Source organism: Cyprinodon tularosa, unplaced genomic scaffold (assembly GCF_016077235.1).
Source record: "Cyprinodon tularosa strain WSP-4 unplaced genomic scaffold, ASM1607723v1 ctg31, whole genome shotgun sequence".
NCBI lineage: Eukaryota > Metazoa > Chordata > Actinopteri > Cyprinodontiformes > Cyprinodontidae > Cyprinodon > Cyprinodon tularosa.
In genome coordinates, this window is record NW_024039019.1 from 7,089 (window position 1) to 26,406 (window position 19,318).

General features: G+C 40.3%; 1 protein-coding gene across 1 annotated transcript in view; it reads right to left on the reverse strand.

Moving 5' to 3' along the window:
* Nucleotides 1-1,211: 1,211 nt before the first annotated feature.
* Nucleotides 1,212-19,318, reverse strand: part of LOC119788066 (glypican-3-like) — a 157,221-nt gene continuing 139,114 nt past the window's right edge. Inside the window, exons 4-5 of the mRNA XM_038292200.1 lie at nucleotides 2,769-2,905; nucleotides 1,212-1,341 (exon numbers count right to left, since the gene is read on the reverse strand). Of these exons, the coding sequence (XP_038148128.1) occupies nucleotides 1,212-1,341; nucleotides 2,769-2,905 (267 nt within the window). The remainder of the gene's footprint in view (nucleotides 1,342-2,768; nucleotides 2,906-19,318) is intronic.

Genomic DNA, 19,318 nt, shown 5'->3' on the forward strand with positions numbered 1-19,318 from the left:
TGTAGTGATTCTTTGTAGTGATTAAATGAAATATGAGGTTTTAATGTTCTTGTTCCATGGATGCTCAAGCATCAATAATTAGGAGTTCAATGCTGAGGCTGAGTTTCTTATCACTTTATCACCAGCTTGTGATTTTCTAGAAGGGAGCGTTCTGTCTTGATTCTGCATCAAAATCTCTCTCGCACTTATCAGAGTAATGCTCTTTGATGTGGTGCGAAGTGCTGTTCCTCTGATCTCAGTTGCAGGTGGGGTGGTAAACACGCCCGATAAAAAGTGCCTCATTTAGCTCCAAACGGCGCTCCTCGCATGTCGGAGGCATTCAGCAGCCGACCTCTCTGGAGCTTATCCTCCCCACCCACTTCATCTAAATTTATCAGCGTGAGAAAATGCACCCAGTGAACGTTTAGAGAAGGTCCTAAGAGAAAGAGGGAGATAATGAACAACGACCTGCAATAGATTCCCAGAGTGAAAACGTATCCTGGCCATATTTTTAAAGGCGGATAACCTCACAGGTGACACGGAGAATTGCTTGCTGCGGGGACATCGTAATCTCTCCATCGTTTTGTCTCCTTTCCTGCCTCCCTGCACCGCGCTATCGCACTGTTGGGTCCAGCTTGTAATCATTCCCTCAGGAGAGCTTTGCCCTCTTACCAAACCGATGTCTCCTTCACAGATTGATGCAAGCTTTATGAAAAAGAAAAAATAATCTTTAGCAGTTTGAGCCCAAATCAGAGTGTAATCTCCATCCATCTTTAGAAGGTGAGAAGAAATAAGAACCCACAGGGCCTCTTTTATAAAAATGTGTTACAATAATAATTAAAAGAACAACTGGAGAGGAATCACATTTCTGTCATGTGTAACCACCCGAGCTTAATGGAAAAAAGTGGGCAAGTGGAGCTAAACTACAGGGAGCAAGTGAGAAACAGATGAAAGCAATCATGGTTCTGCAGGAGGAATGCTGGAGGAAGGAGAGAGAACAACAGACACAGCAGTTAACTACGGCAGAGGAGCGGGACAGTGTGCCTGATGTTTATAACATCCCATAGAGCCAAAGTCAAGATTTACACTCAGCTGTAGGAGTGGTGGTGGGGGTGGGGGTAATTCAGGCTTTCAGCAGGAGTGAAATCAAAATGCACTGATACGTTTCAAAATGAATTTTCCTGCAGAAATGGAAATTTATGGCCTTAATCCAAGAAAACGAAACCCCCTCTTTACCTGTCTGTCATCTCCTGCCCGTTCCAGCAGAGGGAGTTGTTCGCTGGAGCTGGCTCACGGCTGCACAACGCCTCACCGAGACCACTGTAGAAGGAGCTGAAGCCTCTCAAGCTGGTAATGAACTCCCTGAGGTGAAATGGAGAGAATAAAACAGAGATAAAGATAGAAATTTCAGCTTAATAAGCCTGAAAGCAAAATATCCTCTCCCATCAGAAAGAGAAACTAAAAGAGGCCAGAATGGGTGTCTGTTCCTAATTGACATTAATCTACCTATTTTCTGAAGCCTGCAGCCCTGCTGGGTAATTATTGCACAACTCAGTTAAGGTCTGAAGTGGATAGAGAAAGGATGGTGATCAGAGAGTCAGGTACAATATTTTAGTTGTTTTTTTTTTGGGAGAGACTGTAAAACCTTCAATAGTTAACTCACTTAATTCATTTCCAATTACAGGTTTTAATGATTGAACACAACTGGTGCATCTAAATAAAACATTAGCTACGTTTACATGGACACAACTAATCGGATTGAAGGCCTGATCAGATCAAAAATGTTTCCGATTCGGTCCGATCGGATCTAAATTTAATTCCGAATGAGAGAGGTGGTTTTTGCTGATCGCCATTCCGATTGGCGTCTATGTAAACACCCATTCGGATCTAAAGAGTAAAATAATCTTCACTGCGCATGTGTGCGACGTCAGCGTGACGTTTTCCGCCTTGTCAACAACAGGAAACCACCGGTCGCTCTCGCTGTGAACAACATGGCGGGGGGAGTCTAGGAACGCCGACTTATAAGTTAATTTAAAGCTGCAGGAAGCAGGAATTTATCCTCCTCCTCTTCCTCTTTTCTCTCTCCACAGCCCACTCGCTCTCCCACGCCGGTTCAATCGCTCATTCTCTACATTTTCTCTCGGACATTTCGCTGCCAAGCGCTTTTTTCCTCCTCTCTCCTTTTTTCTTTCCGCTCGCTCCGAGCGCATCGTTTGTCAGGCCTCCCAAAAACCAGACGCAGACAGAACTGCCAAGTTTGGCAGGAAGTTCTGCGCATGCTTAAAAGATTTAATCTGATCCAACGCTTGGTAGATGTATACACACGTCATGATCGGATCATTTCATTTAGTGTCCATGTAAACGGAGATTTTGAATTTCCGATCAACCAAGGTTTGGATCGGATCGGGGAAATTTTGCGCATGTAAACGTAGCTACTGTTTAAAGGATTCATAAAATATTTCAAATCTGAAAAGTGTGGCATTCACTCTTTAGGTTTAGGGTATATTCATTCCTTTAGCCTTTACACTGATGTTATCCAACATAATGTAGTAGTCCAAAATCAGGGCAGTTTATTAGTTATTGCATATCAAGGCATATCAAGTGATATGCACCTTTAAGGTTTGCAAAAAGCTGCTTAGTAGACACAGCAAACATGGATTTTCTAGTTAGGTGCTTTTTTTTTAATGGTGTTTTGTAAGTCCAGCACCACATGTCACTGATGAGCATGGAGTGGGCCACGGTAGTGGCAGCATTATACTATGGGAAGGGAAACTGACTGATTTCCTTACCTGCGGAGGCCAGCCAGAGTCTCATCAGAATCTGAGGGCTGAACATCAGGAGCAGATGCAGCAGGAGGCTGATGGAGAGGAGGGGTCTCTACGGAGCGAGAGGCTCGCTTGGTAGCATGTCCACACATACCGCTGACCTGCAGAGCAGAGAAGAGGAGAACTGGCACTGAGTGAATGACTTAAACCATCCACTCTGTGCTGTGTTTTCACCCCAACCTCTTTATTTACAACTCCTATCAGGAGTGATGCTCCAGAAAACAAGGACCTGTCAGCAGCCAAACCGACAACACTTCTTTTTTTTCTGCTGAGCCCTCCTCTGCAAATTGTCATTTGTTTTTAGTGCATTTATTTTTGGGAAAAGATGAAAGCCGGGGAGGATTTGCATAACAAACAAGTCAGAGGATCCTTTGCCAGCCGTGTTCAAATTTCTAATCATAACTGTCCAAAAAACACAAGAGCACAAAACTGAGGTCCCTGGTTGGCCGTGCCTGTCCGTATTCAACTACCATTGTCTCTCCACATGGGACGACATTACAATAACAAATAAAGAGTCCCTCTCTGTCTCTCACAGATAATGGAGCTGGCACATTCTTTTCAGGTGCAATAAAAATGCAAATGGCGGTTAATGTTTAGCTTGTGATTTAATGATTTGGCGGATCCTTAATTTCCCCTGGGGATACCGGCCCAGGCTTAATTCTGCCATGTAATGTTAACAGATAATTGTGCCCAGCTCCTTTTAAAGCAAGATTCCCGGGAAGACTGCTACGGAATACCAATGCGGCCGGATGGAGCAACGCTGTACGTCTTCATCAGGTTGGAGCAGGGGGCTGTACACACACACACACACACGCACAGAGCGATGCATGTTTTACAGCTTAAACAAAAATTATTGCATCTATTATTCACTTGAGTAATGCAGCTAAGCCTATTGACATGACACAGCGCTACATTATGTGCACGCTGCAAGCACACACGCAACTTAAAGGACAAGAAACATGCTGACTCACTAAAACGCTCATTGGCTTGAAAACAGATTTATCAGCGTTAATCTTTTTAGAGTCGTCCCAAATCCTGTCCTCAACTTCCCTACAGCTCCTCTAAGCCCTATTAGCGTTGTTCTTTGGTGTCTGGGAGGCTGACTTTTTTCGACAACATCTGGGTTTAAACTGAGAGGGTTTAAAATCAGCGCAAACAACCCTGACCTTTCCATATTGTGTCAGTTCTCTCTGTCTACGTTCTGAATCCTGCCAAGCATATAACCTCCAAATGAGTAAATCTGGTTGCTAAAATCTATTCTCCAGTCACAGCTGTTTAAAATTCAGCTCTGATTGCTAATTTGAGGAGTGACAGTTGTTGGACTCTGAGAAGGTGGAGGTATGCAGCTCCAGAGCAGAGGGTTTCCAGCCTTCTGCACGGCTCCTCTTTTTAGAAAAGCCAGAAATGCTCTCATCCGAGTTATTATTTTTTTATATAAATTGTGATGCAACATGAAGGATTAAAAGCCACAGGAGTTTGAAAATTGTTTTTATGTAGCCAACAAAGAAAGGTGACTATATTATTTGAAATCAAGTTTTTGAGTCCATGAAAGAGGTTAACATAACAGAATTCAACTCAGATAAATTGTAAGAAATGGACAAATTTAATGAGACAAAAGGGGAAACTGAAAGAAAAGCTGATCAGCCTATAATGACACACAGAGAGAGGTCAAACAAACTAAAACTAACATAAGCAATTTCAATTTCCTCCATATTCCAGATTAGTGGTATGAACAAATTTCAAGGTCTCCACACTGGATTGCTCTGCGCCCTTTTCCGCCTCTGCTAAGCCAAAGGCCGAAAGCAGCTGCCGTTTATGGAGAGCCGTTACATACAAAATGAAATAATAAATCTGGAAGTAAAATAATAAATCATGAAATAAATGGTCTTAAATGTTCCTTTAGTTGTACTTCATGGCGACATTTATTTATTTCATATTCCAATTTTGATTCGTGGCCCAGGGTCTTTCTGCATGGAGTTTGCATGTTCGCCCTGAGCATGCGTGGGTTCTCTCCAGGTACTCCGGCTTCCACCCACAGTCCAAAAACATGACGGTTAGGCTAACTGGCTTGTCTAAATTCTCCTTAGGTGTGAGTGTGTGCATGAATGGTTGTTGTCTCTGTGTTGCCCTGCGATGGACTGGCGACCTGTCCAGGGTGTACCCCGCCTCTCGCCCATAGACAGCTGGAGATAGGCACCAGCACCCCTCGCGACCCCGCTTGGGATAAGCGTGACGGAAAGTGGATGGATGGTTGGATGATAGCAGCATTTTTCTTCTTAGCATATATTTTTTTATTTAATTAATTTTGAATGAAACAGCTCTCCATAGCCACTGAGGTAACTCAGAAAAGGAAAAAAGAAATTACATCATATTACATTCATGACCATTTTCTCTGTAATCATGTCAACTTTTGTTCACTTTGAGGCTGAAACCAACCTGAGAAAGTAAACCTCCTGTGATTGGCTACTTTTCAAATAATCCCACCTCTTGATACAGTACTACACTCCTATTAGTAAATTAAATAGTATTACGTTTTTGCAAAAATTTGACTTGTGTTAAAGCCGTGATATGAAGAATGGGACATCATCATGTGCTGGTAAACAGAAGCCTCTTAATATGCGTCATACTTTTAAATAGTTCTGAGTTCATTCTGTCTTCTCACTGAACCTTAAAGTACCGGTAAGCATGTGGGGTCGATGCAAGCGCATACAGACTTTTGGTCATATTATGGATGTGTTGCTGAAAAGGTCCTGGTTTTTCATTGTGTTTCTAGGTTGAGGCATCATCTCCAGTGACTCTGTGTATCCATTGGGATGGTTCAGATGGTTACTGCTTTTAATTTGGTCCCAAAACTCACTCAAAACGTAACCCTTCAACCTAAACACAATTATCTCTGTTCCTGCTGGAGAGGCTGTTCTGTACAACACTTAATAATCACAATAAATCTGCTTTAGTTTTAAATTAAAACTGAAATCACTATACTGAAGCATGTGCAGCAGCTCAATTTCTGCATTTACAGAGCTTGGTGATTGTGGAGCAAAATACAACAGCTTGTTTCCTTATTGATTCAAAGTGTTTATGTCCCAAACAAAAACACATCTGCACCACTGCTCATCTGTCCAAAGAAGAAAACGAACCAGAAGTAGCAGTGATGGCTTTAATGTGCAGCTGAGAGAGCATCCGTCACTCAGTTTGACGTGAGAAACAGACATGATTGATGGGGGAGCTTGTGAGGGAATATAGCTTAGGAAAATGGTTAAAAGAATGTAAAATGATACCTAAAGGCAAAGCATGACCACTTGAAAACTCCAATATTATAAATATGGCACATTTTTCTCAGAATACATCATGTAGATCGTACGTCGTGTAGATCGTACCCCCTGTACTCAACACGACGTACGTTTAGGCTGAAAGTCGGCCCGATCGAAAAATTCTCTCACGGCTGGAAAATCGGCCCAAGAAGGGCAAAAATATCGTACAGTGTAAGCTCGGCTTTAGTTTGAGGTCAGAAATAATCATTCCACTCCATCAATATATTCACCTGTTCAAACTAGCAACAAACACACTTATATGAATAACGTGTTACTTATTTTTATATCAGGTATTGAAATGTGTAAATACCCAACCCAAAATTACTTCTTGTCCAAGTACACTGCCAAGCTCTGCTGTAGAAAGTTTTAAATAACAACCAACACCTCTGACCGCTCCATCAACAATCCTCAATTGTCAATCGAGGAAAAACACAATAACAGTAGCGTGGTTCTGTCTGCCAGCTCATTTTCTCCTCTTACATCTTCCTCTCATGCAATTCTTTCATTGTTGTTGGCCCCCAGCGAGTGTCGGTGCTCCCCGCAGGCCATGATTAATGTGATCGGAGCTGCGCCCGACTTTTTTTGTTTGTGCATTCCCGAGAAGCCGTAGGGGACTTGTGGCACAAGGCGAGGGGGGGGGGGGCTGGGGGGGACTGAATCAGCATGCACGCTCTGCCCTGCCCAATTGTTTCCGGATTCTTACAGGAAGGGGCTCATTAGCCTAGTATTAATATCACCCTGGGTACGACTAACTCACACAACAGGAGAGTGTGCAGATAAAGCCTGCCTCAGCAGGAGTGCATGCTCACTTTTATCTACCCTGAGCAGTCTGCCTTGCCTTGGGGCAAAAACACACACCTCCTGAACATCTGCATCAGAGTTCCTGTGTGGCACTTTGCTCGTGCAAACATGGAGCGAGCAAAGATGCAAAAATAATCTAAACAAATCAATGTAAATGCCTACAGGTCAGCATCAAATGTATGTCAAGCTTCTACATTCTTCTGCTCATGAGGAATATGGCAACCATTCCAGAAAGTGACTCCATCCGTGAGGTAGGTGCTGGTGCAGCTGGAGCATCATTCATGTTTGTTTCATGTGTGTGTTCCGTCCTCCTCCTCCTTCAAAATGGACTCTTGTCACCCGCAGTGAAGTTAACTTCTGGTCAAATGCACATATTACAGACTTCAAATTTCTTACATGAAGAGAAAAGGAGGAAAAATACTAATGGTGAGTGAAAAGTCAAATAATCTCCAACTGTCACAGTTATCTCCAGAGGGAAATGGCTCTGGCTGTGTTGAAAATGAAATATTGTCATCCAGTGTTTCATGCTGATAAAAAAAAAAACTTGCACTGTTATAAAAAAAAGGTTTAATTCAAAGTCTTTCCAGCTACTAACACTGAACTCAAACTTCAAAGTGGGTCTCGTGTCAGTGATGTACTCAGTACTCTCAGTACTATTGACTATTTCTACTCAATAAACAATGAACTGTTACAACTATGGAAGCACAAAAGTTATTAAAGTCAGGTTTTCACTTTATTTAGCACTAGCTGGTATCAATGTATACCAAGTGTCATGATCTGGCCTGTTTGCTCCTCCTTAATTAGTCATTCCTTTCACCTGTCGTTTTTCCCTCCCTGCCTCAATTATAATTTATTCCTCTCACCTGTTTCCTCTGGTTTATATTCAGTTCAGCCTGAGCATTCAGTGCCAGATCATTGCTTGTCTTTCTGTCAGTCTTTCTGTTCAGTTTTTATTTGGTTCATGTCCTGGATCCTAGCTGCCAGTGGAAAGAGGGTTTTAGTAGTGATGGGCAAGTGAAGCCTCATGAAGCAATGAAGCTTTCCAACGCAAAGTGTTGAAAAAAGTTCATTACTCGATGCTTCATTCATCACTCACTAGTGACATCTGCTGGTGAAACTGTAACAGCCTTGTTACTCAGTTGGATCATACTTCCAAATATTAGGAAATGCAATATTGTCACAAAGTTTTCATCAAACTCATGTTTAGTAAGAGGAGAATCCTATTCAATTGTCATGTTTTAATGATTAAAATGATTTGTAGCCAATCTAATCCTTGACCATCAGTGGTGGTGTTAGGTTTTCTTTTATGACATGGACTTATTAGACAATGAAGATATGTGTTACTTTAATGTATTGAGAACTGAGTGACTGTTGCTGCAGACTCTGTGTACTTTGAGCTTGAAACTTGCTTCCTTAAAGACAGAATTTGTTTAAAATCATCTCTTCCTAGGAGTTCTAGTTCTGATTCTTAATATCAAGTTACACATAGAGTTTGCCTCTTCTAATGGCTTTTAGTCTGGTTTTGATGTGTGATTCTGATGCATCTCCTGATTAAACAAAAGAAAATATAGAAATTTCTGGATTTTAGGTTTAATTGTTTTTATTTAGGAATATGACTTTTTTCACTGTTTCAGGTTGTGATTGTGATCTGTCATCTCATAATACTCCCACATATGAGAGGTTTTTCTCTTTTTTGACGGCTCCATTACAACCACTGCTGATGAAAACTGTTCTGCTGAGACCAAACCACCTACTACAACCCACAAAGCAACAGGATTCATCGCGCTTTTATTTTGAAAACCGACACGCAAAATGAAGCAGTCACGTGACCAATGCAATGCGAGGCCTCGTTTGTTGCCAGTCACGTGGTTTTCAACAAGACAACACAGGCCTCGAAGCGGGGCTTCATTGACACGCCCCCTTATTACTCGGTACAAGCCTCGAAGCCTGGCTTCAGATAGCCCATCACTAGGTTTTAGTGTTTGTCTCGTCTCCTGATCGTCCACTGTTCCTCCCCTGCGGAGTCCTCTGGGTTTTTGGCTCAATATGTGGAGAGGTTCAGCTTTTATCCAGTAAGCCTGGCTCCAGGGAGGAGACCAGTTTAAAGTCCTGCATCAAGTTCTGGTTCCACGTCCTGTCTCGGCTACCCTCTTCCACTGAGCCTGCTCATCTGCACCTGATCCTGTCTGCTCCTGTGCGTGACCACCTGGTCATGCTTCTGGTCCCAGTTAGACTCTGAACCCTCCTGGGAGCCTGTGGATGCCTGGAAGTCTGGATCCTTCCACTTGTTCTGTTCCTGCCTGATCTGGATCCTGTCCCTGTCTGTTCTGGATCCCTGACCAGGATCGGCTTCCAGCATGACCTCTGGGACTGCAGCACTTGGGGACATTCTAGGACTGGACTGTTAAACCAGGTAAGTGGCCAACTAAGATAAACATCTTCTGTCAGAAGATCGTGGTCACTTACCTGTGTTTCTCCTGCAGAGTGTCTGAGATTGGGCGGTGCCCCGCCCCCCATCCTGCAGTGTCCGCGAGCCACAGCTCCACTTTAGTTTTTGTTAATTTAATAAACCCTTTTGAACTTTCCTACTGACTGTCTCTCCTTGAACACTGGGTCCATCTGTCCTCAGTTCATGACACCAAGGTCTCAATTTAGTCCAGTTTAAAATCCTGTCATTGCATTACTATGAGATAAATACTTTATATGTAGTGTGATAGTAAGAGGTGGAGAAACTAGAGATTTTCTCTTTATGCAGAATAGAGTAAGACATTTCTGCCCCTCCCTCTTTTATTGCTATGTTGCAAATTTAGATTTATACTGTACTTTTTGTCATAGTCGACAAAGAAAAGGACTGATAATCAGTCAAACCCATGTAAAAAATAATACAGCCTCCACAAATCATAAAGAAAATGTCTAGTTTCAGCTTGTTTTGGTGTTATTATTTTATAAGTCATAAGTTAAATGGATAAAATTTACCCTTAAAGAAAAATACTTTTGTTTCATATATGATAGGTTTGGTCTGTATAAGGGAGTTAAAAATTCTGATAATTTGGGTTTCTATCTGAGTTTTTAGTTTCCATTAGTCTTCTCCAGGGTTTACTGATATTCTGTCCATCTGCAGAAAGCCATATGTTGGGGAAACAGTATAAGTTTGGGGATGATTCTGCAAAACAGCCGGATCAGTGAGTGCATGGGTTTGAAGATTTTAGCCTACATCACAGGCCCCCCTGCTGTTAGCTGACCGTGCAAACAGGTTAGCAGAAATTACAGACAGTTCAGGACCACACTTCAACCAGGGCTGTGATGAAACAATTAGATCTGCAATGAGAATCATCAAGGCTGACCTTCCCTCCACTTCTTTGAAAACTCGTCTCTTCTGATCTTAGTCCTGTCTGCTGCTCCTTGTATGAGCTTTCCAAAAAGCTGAAGAGATTAAGATTAATAAAGCTGCATTTTTCCTAAAACATTATAAAATGTGTTTTGGGTCACAGAATAATATTTTAGATTTTATGCACACCTTTTGCCATCCCTGGCAGCCCAAGATTGACCAATCAGCACAGTAAATGATGGGAAATGCTGCGCCTCAATCAATACTCAGAACCCATCTTTTTATAAGGACACATTTGTCAGATGCATTTCAAGGAGTCTTAATTCACATTAAATGCTAATGTGGGGAGTGTTGTTTAGGTCTATTTTTTTTTTTTATATTATATACAGCATATATTTTGTATATATGTATTTTTGTATTTTTTTTTAGCAGTGTTGCCTTCTTAAGTTACTCTCTGTTGCCCCCTTGTGCTTGTTTCCTTTCCCTTCTAGTTAGTTCTATTCACACCTGCTCTGTATTAGCTTAGTAGCCCATCCTTTTTTCTGTTCCCCATATATACAGTACCTCTGCAGTTCCTCATTGCTTGTTTCTTGTTGATTTGTTGCGTCTTCATCTCTTTGGTTCCCATGTGTGTTTTCCCTGATGTTTACTGGATTTTTTGGTTTTCAGTATTTAGTGTTTTTGGACTTTGCTTCAGTTGCCTGTGCGATTCTTTAGTAAATAAGCAAAACTCATCTCTGCCTCCTGATCTCTGCATTTGGGTCCTCAAAAAAACTCCATACAATCATGACAGATTTCAATGTTATCCCTGAGTGAAGACACATTCAGAATCAACTAAGCTGTCAGAAATGCGAAGGATGCATTTTAAGCTAAACAAATCATGTGAATTTTGGCGATCAGAGGGAAGCAGCGCAATGATATGTGTAGGGGACACACAGAGAGACTGAATAAAGCACAGTTAAATTTCATAGTAGCAGAATTATATGAACTTCTCTCTGTATGTATGACTTTAAACAATCAGGGAAAGGATGAGGTTGTGATGTAAAGTTCAGTAGGGACTCACTGGAGGTTTATCCATTAGTATGGCGGCTTCTGATTGTTGGTCCTGTAAAGGTGGATGTAGCAGTGCAAACAATTTTCAATTCCTGGAGCAGAAGATGGTAACGGCTTAACCAGGGATACAAACATCAATGCCTTGGATTGGCTTTTATATAACATATAGCGCTGTGCCTCACTTGGTAAAATTGAGGTATGTCAATGTCAGTTGAAAGGGCAAAAAGAAACAGGGAACTGGATAGATCAGAGGTCCACAATTCCAGTTCCTGAGGGGCAGTATCCTGCAAATTTTAGACCTTTTCTTGGTCCAATACAACTGACTAAAGTAAATCAGCCACCTGAATCAGGTGTGTTGTACCAAGGACCAATCTAAAATTTTCAGGATTCTGGGTCTCAGGAACTGGAATTGCCCAAACCTAAATGGATAAATGCTTTTTCTACCTGATAACGCAGTGGAGAGAGCTGGGCTGAAGTTCATAGCAGCCTCAGGTCGAGATACTGTATGCAAGAAAGAGATAGGTGGGATGTCAAGCAATCCCCGCAAAAAAATTGCCACAGTTAATGTGAAAGTAGCACTGTAACACAAATGATCTTAAATCCTTAAATTGTCCAGAAAAAGTCTGTAAACTGGGACCTACCCTCTGGATGCCCTCATTGGACAGATTGTGAGCTCCAGACACATGGTTCAAAGGCTTGGATTGATCAAATATTGAATTATTTCTTTACAACTGAAGGGTTAATTCCTAATTATATAATACTGCCTTTGTCTGCTGTCTTGTGTAAAATGATTTCGGAACATTTGAGACCATGCTCTTCTGTATGTTAGCTAGCTGCTGTATTGCAGTCTCATGTTTGTTATATTTGAAACGTTGAAGTTGTTTTTTTTTACACTGCCCTCCATAGTTTATAACATGTACAGACACAGAGTAGCTACTCTATTTAAAATATGCTTGAAAAATATTCTTTTATAAATTAGCTGAGTAAAAAGAAAGAAGCCTGCGGTAACTCCACAGAAATCCCGGGGGTTCTAATTCCCTCAAGCTAGAGCTTTCTGAAGGTGAATTAGCATATTTAGAACAATGGACAACTAAATGCTGTTATGAACTAAGAAGTTACAAAAAAATAGATAATTTTAAAGGACAGTAGGTTTTGAAATAAAATTTGGACCCATTATTTTAAATAATCTATTTTCAAATATTATAGATACTAGATATCATGTCTAGGTGCTCAGTTTTTTATGTAGATTTAAAATTGGATACAAGCTGAAAAGGCCTTTTGTGTTCCAAAAGCAATCTTGCTGTAGGATTGGGACAGCTGTTTGTCTCATATCCTCACTGCTTTTCTGAGTGTTTTCTATCCTTCCTTCAAATATAGAAAGTCCTCTGGTGTGAAATCCAACACTTCGCTCCTTGTATTGTTTTGGAAGATCTGTGGAACCATTACTCCTACAAGTATGGGGCTTTGCCCTCATCTGACAAGAGATTCTGCTCAGCCCAAATCTTCTCCAGCAAACTTTTATCATCACTTACATGATTTTCTTCAGGTCTTGGATAGTCAGTGTGCATGGGAGCCATCGAAGCTGAGAAAGCTGTTTAAGAGACAAACAGTAGCAGCCATTTCCAGATCTCTTGAAGAAAACTACTGTTGGAAGTCTTAAAACATTAAACTTAAATGCACACTAAACCTACGGAAGTTTAAATTAAGATTTTATTAAACAATCTTTAAACAAATGTAACGTTCTTTGTCATTTATTTTTTGGTTTTTAGCAAATAATAACTTTTGTGAACCTAAGAAACCTAAATAAGTAAGACCTTAGCATGATTTAATGTAAGAAAGCAAGCAATAAATGTAATTTATATATGCAATGATTGTATGCAGCTAATGTGGTTCAAACAATATCACAGAAAAAGGTTTAAAAAATGATAAAAGGAGAGTGAATTAATGGGGCTCATTCTCTGCTCTAAGATTTATAAATCTGTTAAAAATGGCTTTATAGTGCTAAAAGTTTCAAGCTTAATTATGTTTCCAGCCTTTAACTGATGATCAGACGTTAATAAGCCTAATGGCTGAATTGATGTTCATTAACTTTGAGGCATTTTGCCATCTTTTCTGAAGCAACATCCACAGAACTAATTTGTTTATGATTATTCCTTTTATTCTCTGTTTTAGCAGCTGGAAGGCCGATTATTCACTTATTATCAGATAAACAAACTGCTTATTTTTCAACATCAAGCAAACCGCTCAGCTTTCAATTATTGTCAACATAACAACAAACCGTTCCTTGGGGGACTTTCAAACATCAGAGCTGGTCTTCTAAAAGTCAGATTAAACATGACTTCATTGTGTATGTACGATTAAAACACACTTGACTTAGGAAATAATAGCTTTGATGATATTCTACAGAATATTTCAACATGTTTGAAAGCTTCAATGGTATTTACATTTCAGAGAGTGGATCCTGTCATGTTTCAGCTGCATAAGCAAATCATAAAAAAGCAATAAAACATTAATAAGAGCTCTTGTTCCTTCTTAGAAGTAACAAGTTGAATGCAATTTGATCTGCTGGAGATCAAAAGTAAAGGGAAAGTAAAATTATGGCTGTAAGTTTGTTATTGAGAGAGAATCTTAACGAGGTATTTGAAATGTAGCATAAAAAAGTGCTTAGAGGTCTGCAAAAGCAGTCTTTTCCCTTTGAAATGTTATTCTTTTTTTCTCAGTTGAAGCAAAAACTTTATTGTGCTTCATTTAGATTTTGTATGATATGCCAACATAAAATACTGGATAATTGTGAACAAATGGCATCAAAGTCAGAAGAACAAAAAAGGTCAGAGATATACTTATGGAGATAAAGCTGTGTTTGGTTAAAGCACAATAACCCAAGATCTGAATACCCCACTAAGTACTGTTCAGTAGATTAACAAAAAGGGGAAAATTATTTGAATATTGAAACAAATAAATAAATCAGGCTGCGACAGATTGGGACTAAAGCAAAGGCTTACCTTACAGCAGGAACATGACGCTACACATACTGCCAGACTTTTAATTTATTTTATTTATTTATTTTACCTTTATTTTACCAGGAAGTCCCTTGAGATTAAATCTCTTTTTCGAGGGAGACCTGGCCAAGTAAGTAACAGAATGGCTTAGATCAGGAATGGACAACCAGGGCAGCATCAGGAGCTAAAATAAATCCCAGCAGCAGTCAAAGAGGAGCACAATTATAACCTAAATATCTATAGACAAAGATCTAAACATTTCAGTCTTCTCATGTCAGTTCAGCTTTTTTTTTGTAGATTTCTTGAACATAAAAAACAGCCTAAGCCACAAAATGTCCTCTGGATCTTGACAGAGGGTTGTGTCCTTTTCTCGTCTACGGACCAAGCTGCAAAAAATGGTGCTATGGATTTGAAACTTAAAATGTGACAGTGATTGACATTGCAAGCAGATGATGTAATGTCTTCCATACAAAAAACAATTCTTTCTTTTCACTATTACTAAAATGATACCATAAGAGATCAGTCCAGTCGCTTGAGTCATAAAGATCAAAGAGAAGAGCTGCATCCGGTTCAACAGCTGGATGTTTGCCACCCCTTGGTTTAGACCAAAAGATGTATTACAACGGCCACTCCAATTAAAAGTGCCAACCAAAACTTGAAAATTGATCTTCATACGTGCTTTCCGTCTAATTTGACTGAGTTTGATCTCCCTAAAATACAAGATTGGTCAAAAGAATCCTTTATAGGCGCGCAAAGATGATAAAGAGAACCCACAAATGACTTACAGATGTAACTGCACTAAAATGTAGTTCCACAAAGTGTTGACTCATGATGCTGCATACATATGCAAAGCAACTCTTTCAAATCTGCATCGCTATGATAATTAACAGCCTTGTATCATTTTCCTTTTCTTGTGACAATCATGCACTTCCTTTTGTCTCTCTACCTCATAGAAACCCATGATTTTCGTTACAAAATCGGAAAGACCTATATGGGCATGAATCATTTTGCGAGGCAGTGTTTCACAGCAGCCCGTAGCAGGAAATCACCCATCCTGGTCAGATCTGTCATGTCTTTGCCTCAACCTACTTCGCCTCTTCGTTTTCAGCCGAGTGGGTCACCAGGTGATCGATGTATCCTCCGCAATCTCCTGTCCTACTCCCCCTTGGGCTCACATTCACACTCACCCTTCCCCTTCCAATCTTTTTTTATTTTTCCTCTCCTTTCCTTTGTCACTCTTTCTCTCCTGTCCTTTCTCTCTGTAACTGGTAAAAATAGAGCTTCATAAATCATGCATTTTTTTTCTCACAGCGGAGAGGAAGAACATGAGAAAAAGAAATAAATGAGGGGATGAAACAGTGGGAAAAGGGATGTTGAGGGGGAGAGAGAGAGATGGCAACAGACAGTATAAAACTCCAGGGGAGAGGTGAGGAGTTGAAGGGGGAATAGAATGGAGCGGCCGGCCCCTTAGCTGCCCCCGCCACGCCTAGTAACATTGCTTGATTCACCCAGGAGTTGCGCTGGATGGAGAGGATGAATGTCGGCATGCCAGAGACAGGGCAGGCCAACGATGAGTGGTCGTCTTGCCTGCAGAGTTACTTGTTTCAAGCCCACAGAGTGTAGATGTCTTTCTCACGTCTTAAAGACTCATTGCTCAAAACATTCAGTCCATCTGTCTCATAAAGTATCCAGGGTCTCAACCCCATAAGAGAGCTGGTTAAGTGGGAGACAGCAACGATAGCCACGTAACACTCGGAATCATATAAAACCGAGAAAAAAAAGACTATGATGCATTCAAGATGTTGATGGTATAAATATCACAGTCACTTCAAAATCACAGCTGAGTCATTTCATCCCTTAGCAGAAGAGGACTGCGTGAAATGGGTTATATGTTCCTTAAGTCAATGTTATTCAAGCCAGAGTTGATATACATGAAAGAAAAAGCATAGATGTTTATTTGTGGATCTCTCAGAGGGATATTTAGCAAGCTTAAAACATCATCCAGTGTTGGTCCTTAGGTGAGAACAAAATTAGACACTGAATGCTATTACTTCAGTAACCCTAGTAACCCCAGTGGGGCTACATGAAAAGTTACAAGTGTCTTTTCAACCTAATGGCTCCCCCCTTAAAAAAGGAGGACTTGACTAGACTTCTGTGTTTCAATCACAATTCTTTATCTAAACCAGTGAACAGGAAACGATGAAGAGGTGAAAAACCCACATACACACATTTTACAAACACATTTAAGAAACACAGATGCTTAGTGGTGCAGTGGGTAGTACTGCTGCCTTGCAGCAAGAAAGTTCTGGGTTCGATTCCCGATCTGGGGTCTTTCTGCATGGAGTTTGCATGTTCTCCCTGAGCATGTGGGTTCTCTCTGGGTACTCCAGCCTCCTCCCACAGTCCAAAAACCTGAATGTTAGGTTAATTGGCTTCTGTAAATTCTCCTTAGGTGTGAGTGTGTGCTTGAATGGTTGCTTGTCTCTCTGTTGAATTAGAGTGGCGACCTGTCCAATATATATATATATATATAATTGCAAACTACGGCAGCCATCTTGCATTCTGACTTCAGGGTTTTTCACTGAAAGGTTAAAAATGGTTTTCTGAATGCCAGCGAAATCACTGTAATTTGTAAGGGAAGTCTTAGGATAGCTCTGGTTTAGGTAACAAAAAATATATTTTACATAAAAAGGAGCAAAAAAGAGTGAAAATTCCTTTTCCGCTGTGTATTTTTTTTAATTTCTGAACTGAAATTTAACATATCACCTTGCAAGTTTTTATTTAGCAGTTTTGCTGGTTAAAATAAACTCTGGTTTTCATTAGTGCTGCTGTGGTGAAGTTGCTATCAGGCTGTACTGTCATTCAGTCACGCTGGGAGGGTAGATTCATGGTGAGCTGTGGTTCCTCTACCTTTTGAAAAATCTTTTCCTCCACTGCAACAAACCACTAATAAAATATGAAAGTAAAGATGTTTCTTAAACAACTTATAGTTTGTTTTTCACATAGACAACATAAAATTAAATTAGTTCTTCAAAGTCAGCTTTGTTCAGATCATTTCCAAGAAAAACAGTCTATAAAAAAGGCAGCAGAGGAGAAACATCCAGGTGTAGTCTAATTTTGGTTAATCTACTGTGACACTGTGAGAAAAAATTAGTCTGCAGGGAAACATTGTCTCAGTCCCCTTAATTACACCAGCAAGGAGAGTCTGAAAAATCACACAAACTTTTTCTCCCAGCCTTTACAACAAGCCTATCAGCACACAGCCATGGGAGCTTTAATCAGGTATGAGGGAATCAGACTCCACAAACATAAAGTAAAGACAACTGTGTCATCCTCCCTACAAAAAACCCCCACATCAAACGTATTTAAATTTAAATAAGAATCTCAGACAGCAGACAGAAATGGCACCCACACACACAAACGGTCTGCTACACAGAGATACAACCGCTCCATGCTGCTGCAGAGTAAGTGAGGTCAACCTGTGTGTTAATAAATGATGGCTTCTGGGTGGAAAAAGTGGTCACCACAGGGACGAGGGGTGGGAGAGTGAAAAGTTCAGCAAATATACAGGAGTAGGAGCACAACCAGCTCTGAGGTTCCCACAGAACCTGGGCCTTCATATTTCATGAGCACTCCTCTCTGTCTTCACAGAGACACTGCTACTATAACAGCTTTATCATACTGCATGTAACTGGGTACTGCTGCTTATGAGGAAGAGATTTAATAAGACATGGATGGAGACCAAATCAAACATTATTTTGTTCAGAATAACCATTTTCATCATTTCTCATCTCAAATCACCTTTGACTAAATCCTCTCGCTAATACTGCAGCGTCGCATCAGATTTTATGGAGAAATCTTAGAACAATCTTAAAGTTCTTGCATATCCAAAAATATAATTTTTTCTCAATTTATTGAGATACGAGTGTGGATGAAAACAAAATTATTATATGCATGAATATATGTGCATTTTTTTCTGATTATGATTGACTCTAATATATGTTTTGTAGGGGTGTGAATTGGAAAGAATTTGTCGATATGATGCATATAAAAATACAGTGGAATCTGCTTATAGTGGTCACGTTGGTCCAGAGCCAATTTGAACACTAAGCGGTTGATTACTGAATCCGAATTTACCATTATTTCACTTATATTTTATGTGGAATATCATCTAAATGCCATTTGTATGGTTTTTCAATGAGAAAAATTAAATGAAACATATAGCGTCCTCATTTACTGCCCTTTTCACAGACATAACTCTGGTAGCCGTGTGCCGCCAGTGCATTTTTTTAACAAGTTTGAAGTTTGAAACAAAGAGAACAACAGCATAGCTGCATACATGTAGGCTACAGAGAATTAAAGCTAGCCTACATCTGTTTTCTTATCCATGGTTTTTCAAAACGATGTAAAAGGTCAAAGTTTTTTTAACCAACATGCAGGAGACCAGTCTTTAAAATACAAATTGCATTCCTACACTGGTACCTGCACCTAAGCGCACTTGTACCTCCGCGATGACACCGGAGTGCTGTCATCACTTAAAAATGCACGTATTCATTATTTTTGCGCGTTTACATTCATAAAAAGGCCAAAAATGAACACTATAAGCAGATTTCTTGATTATTATAAACAAATTCTTTAAACAGCATTTGTATAGAACTGATTCTGTCCAAAGCCTTTTGAACACTAAAAGCGGTTGATTACTATATCTGTGACCCTATAAGCCGATTCCACTGTACTGGTGTCACAGTATGATTTATCCCAATACATTGTGAGACAGTACCATTGATAATGTAAGTTAGTTATATAATAATAAAGCTCTGTAAAACCTCAAGAGATCTCCTTGCTTCTCTGCTGCAGGCAGTGTAGAGCAGCTGGATAATACAATCATAGGCGAGTGGCTGTCAGCTAGCTTCTGGGGGTTCAATCCATCATTCAGCACACCTCTCAGCTCCGCCCTGTTCCCAATGAGTCTTCATTTGATCCACCTGGCTATATAACCAGCCCTCAGACCCGTCACTAGTG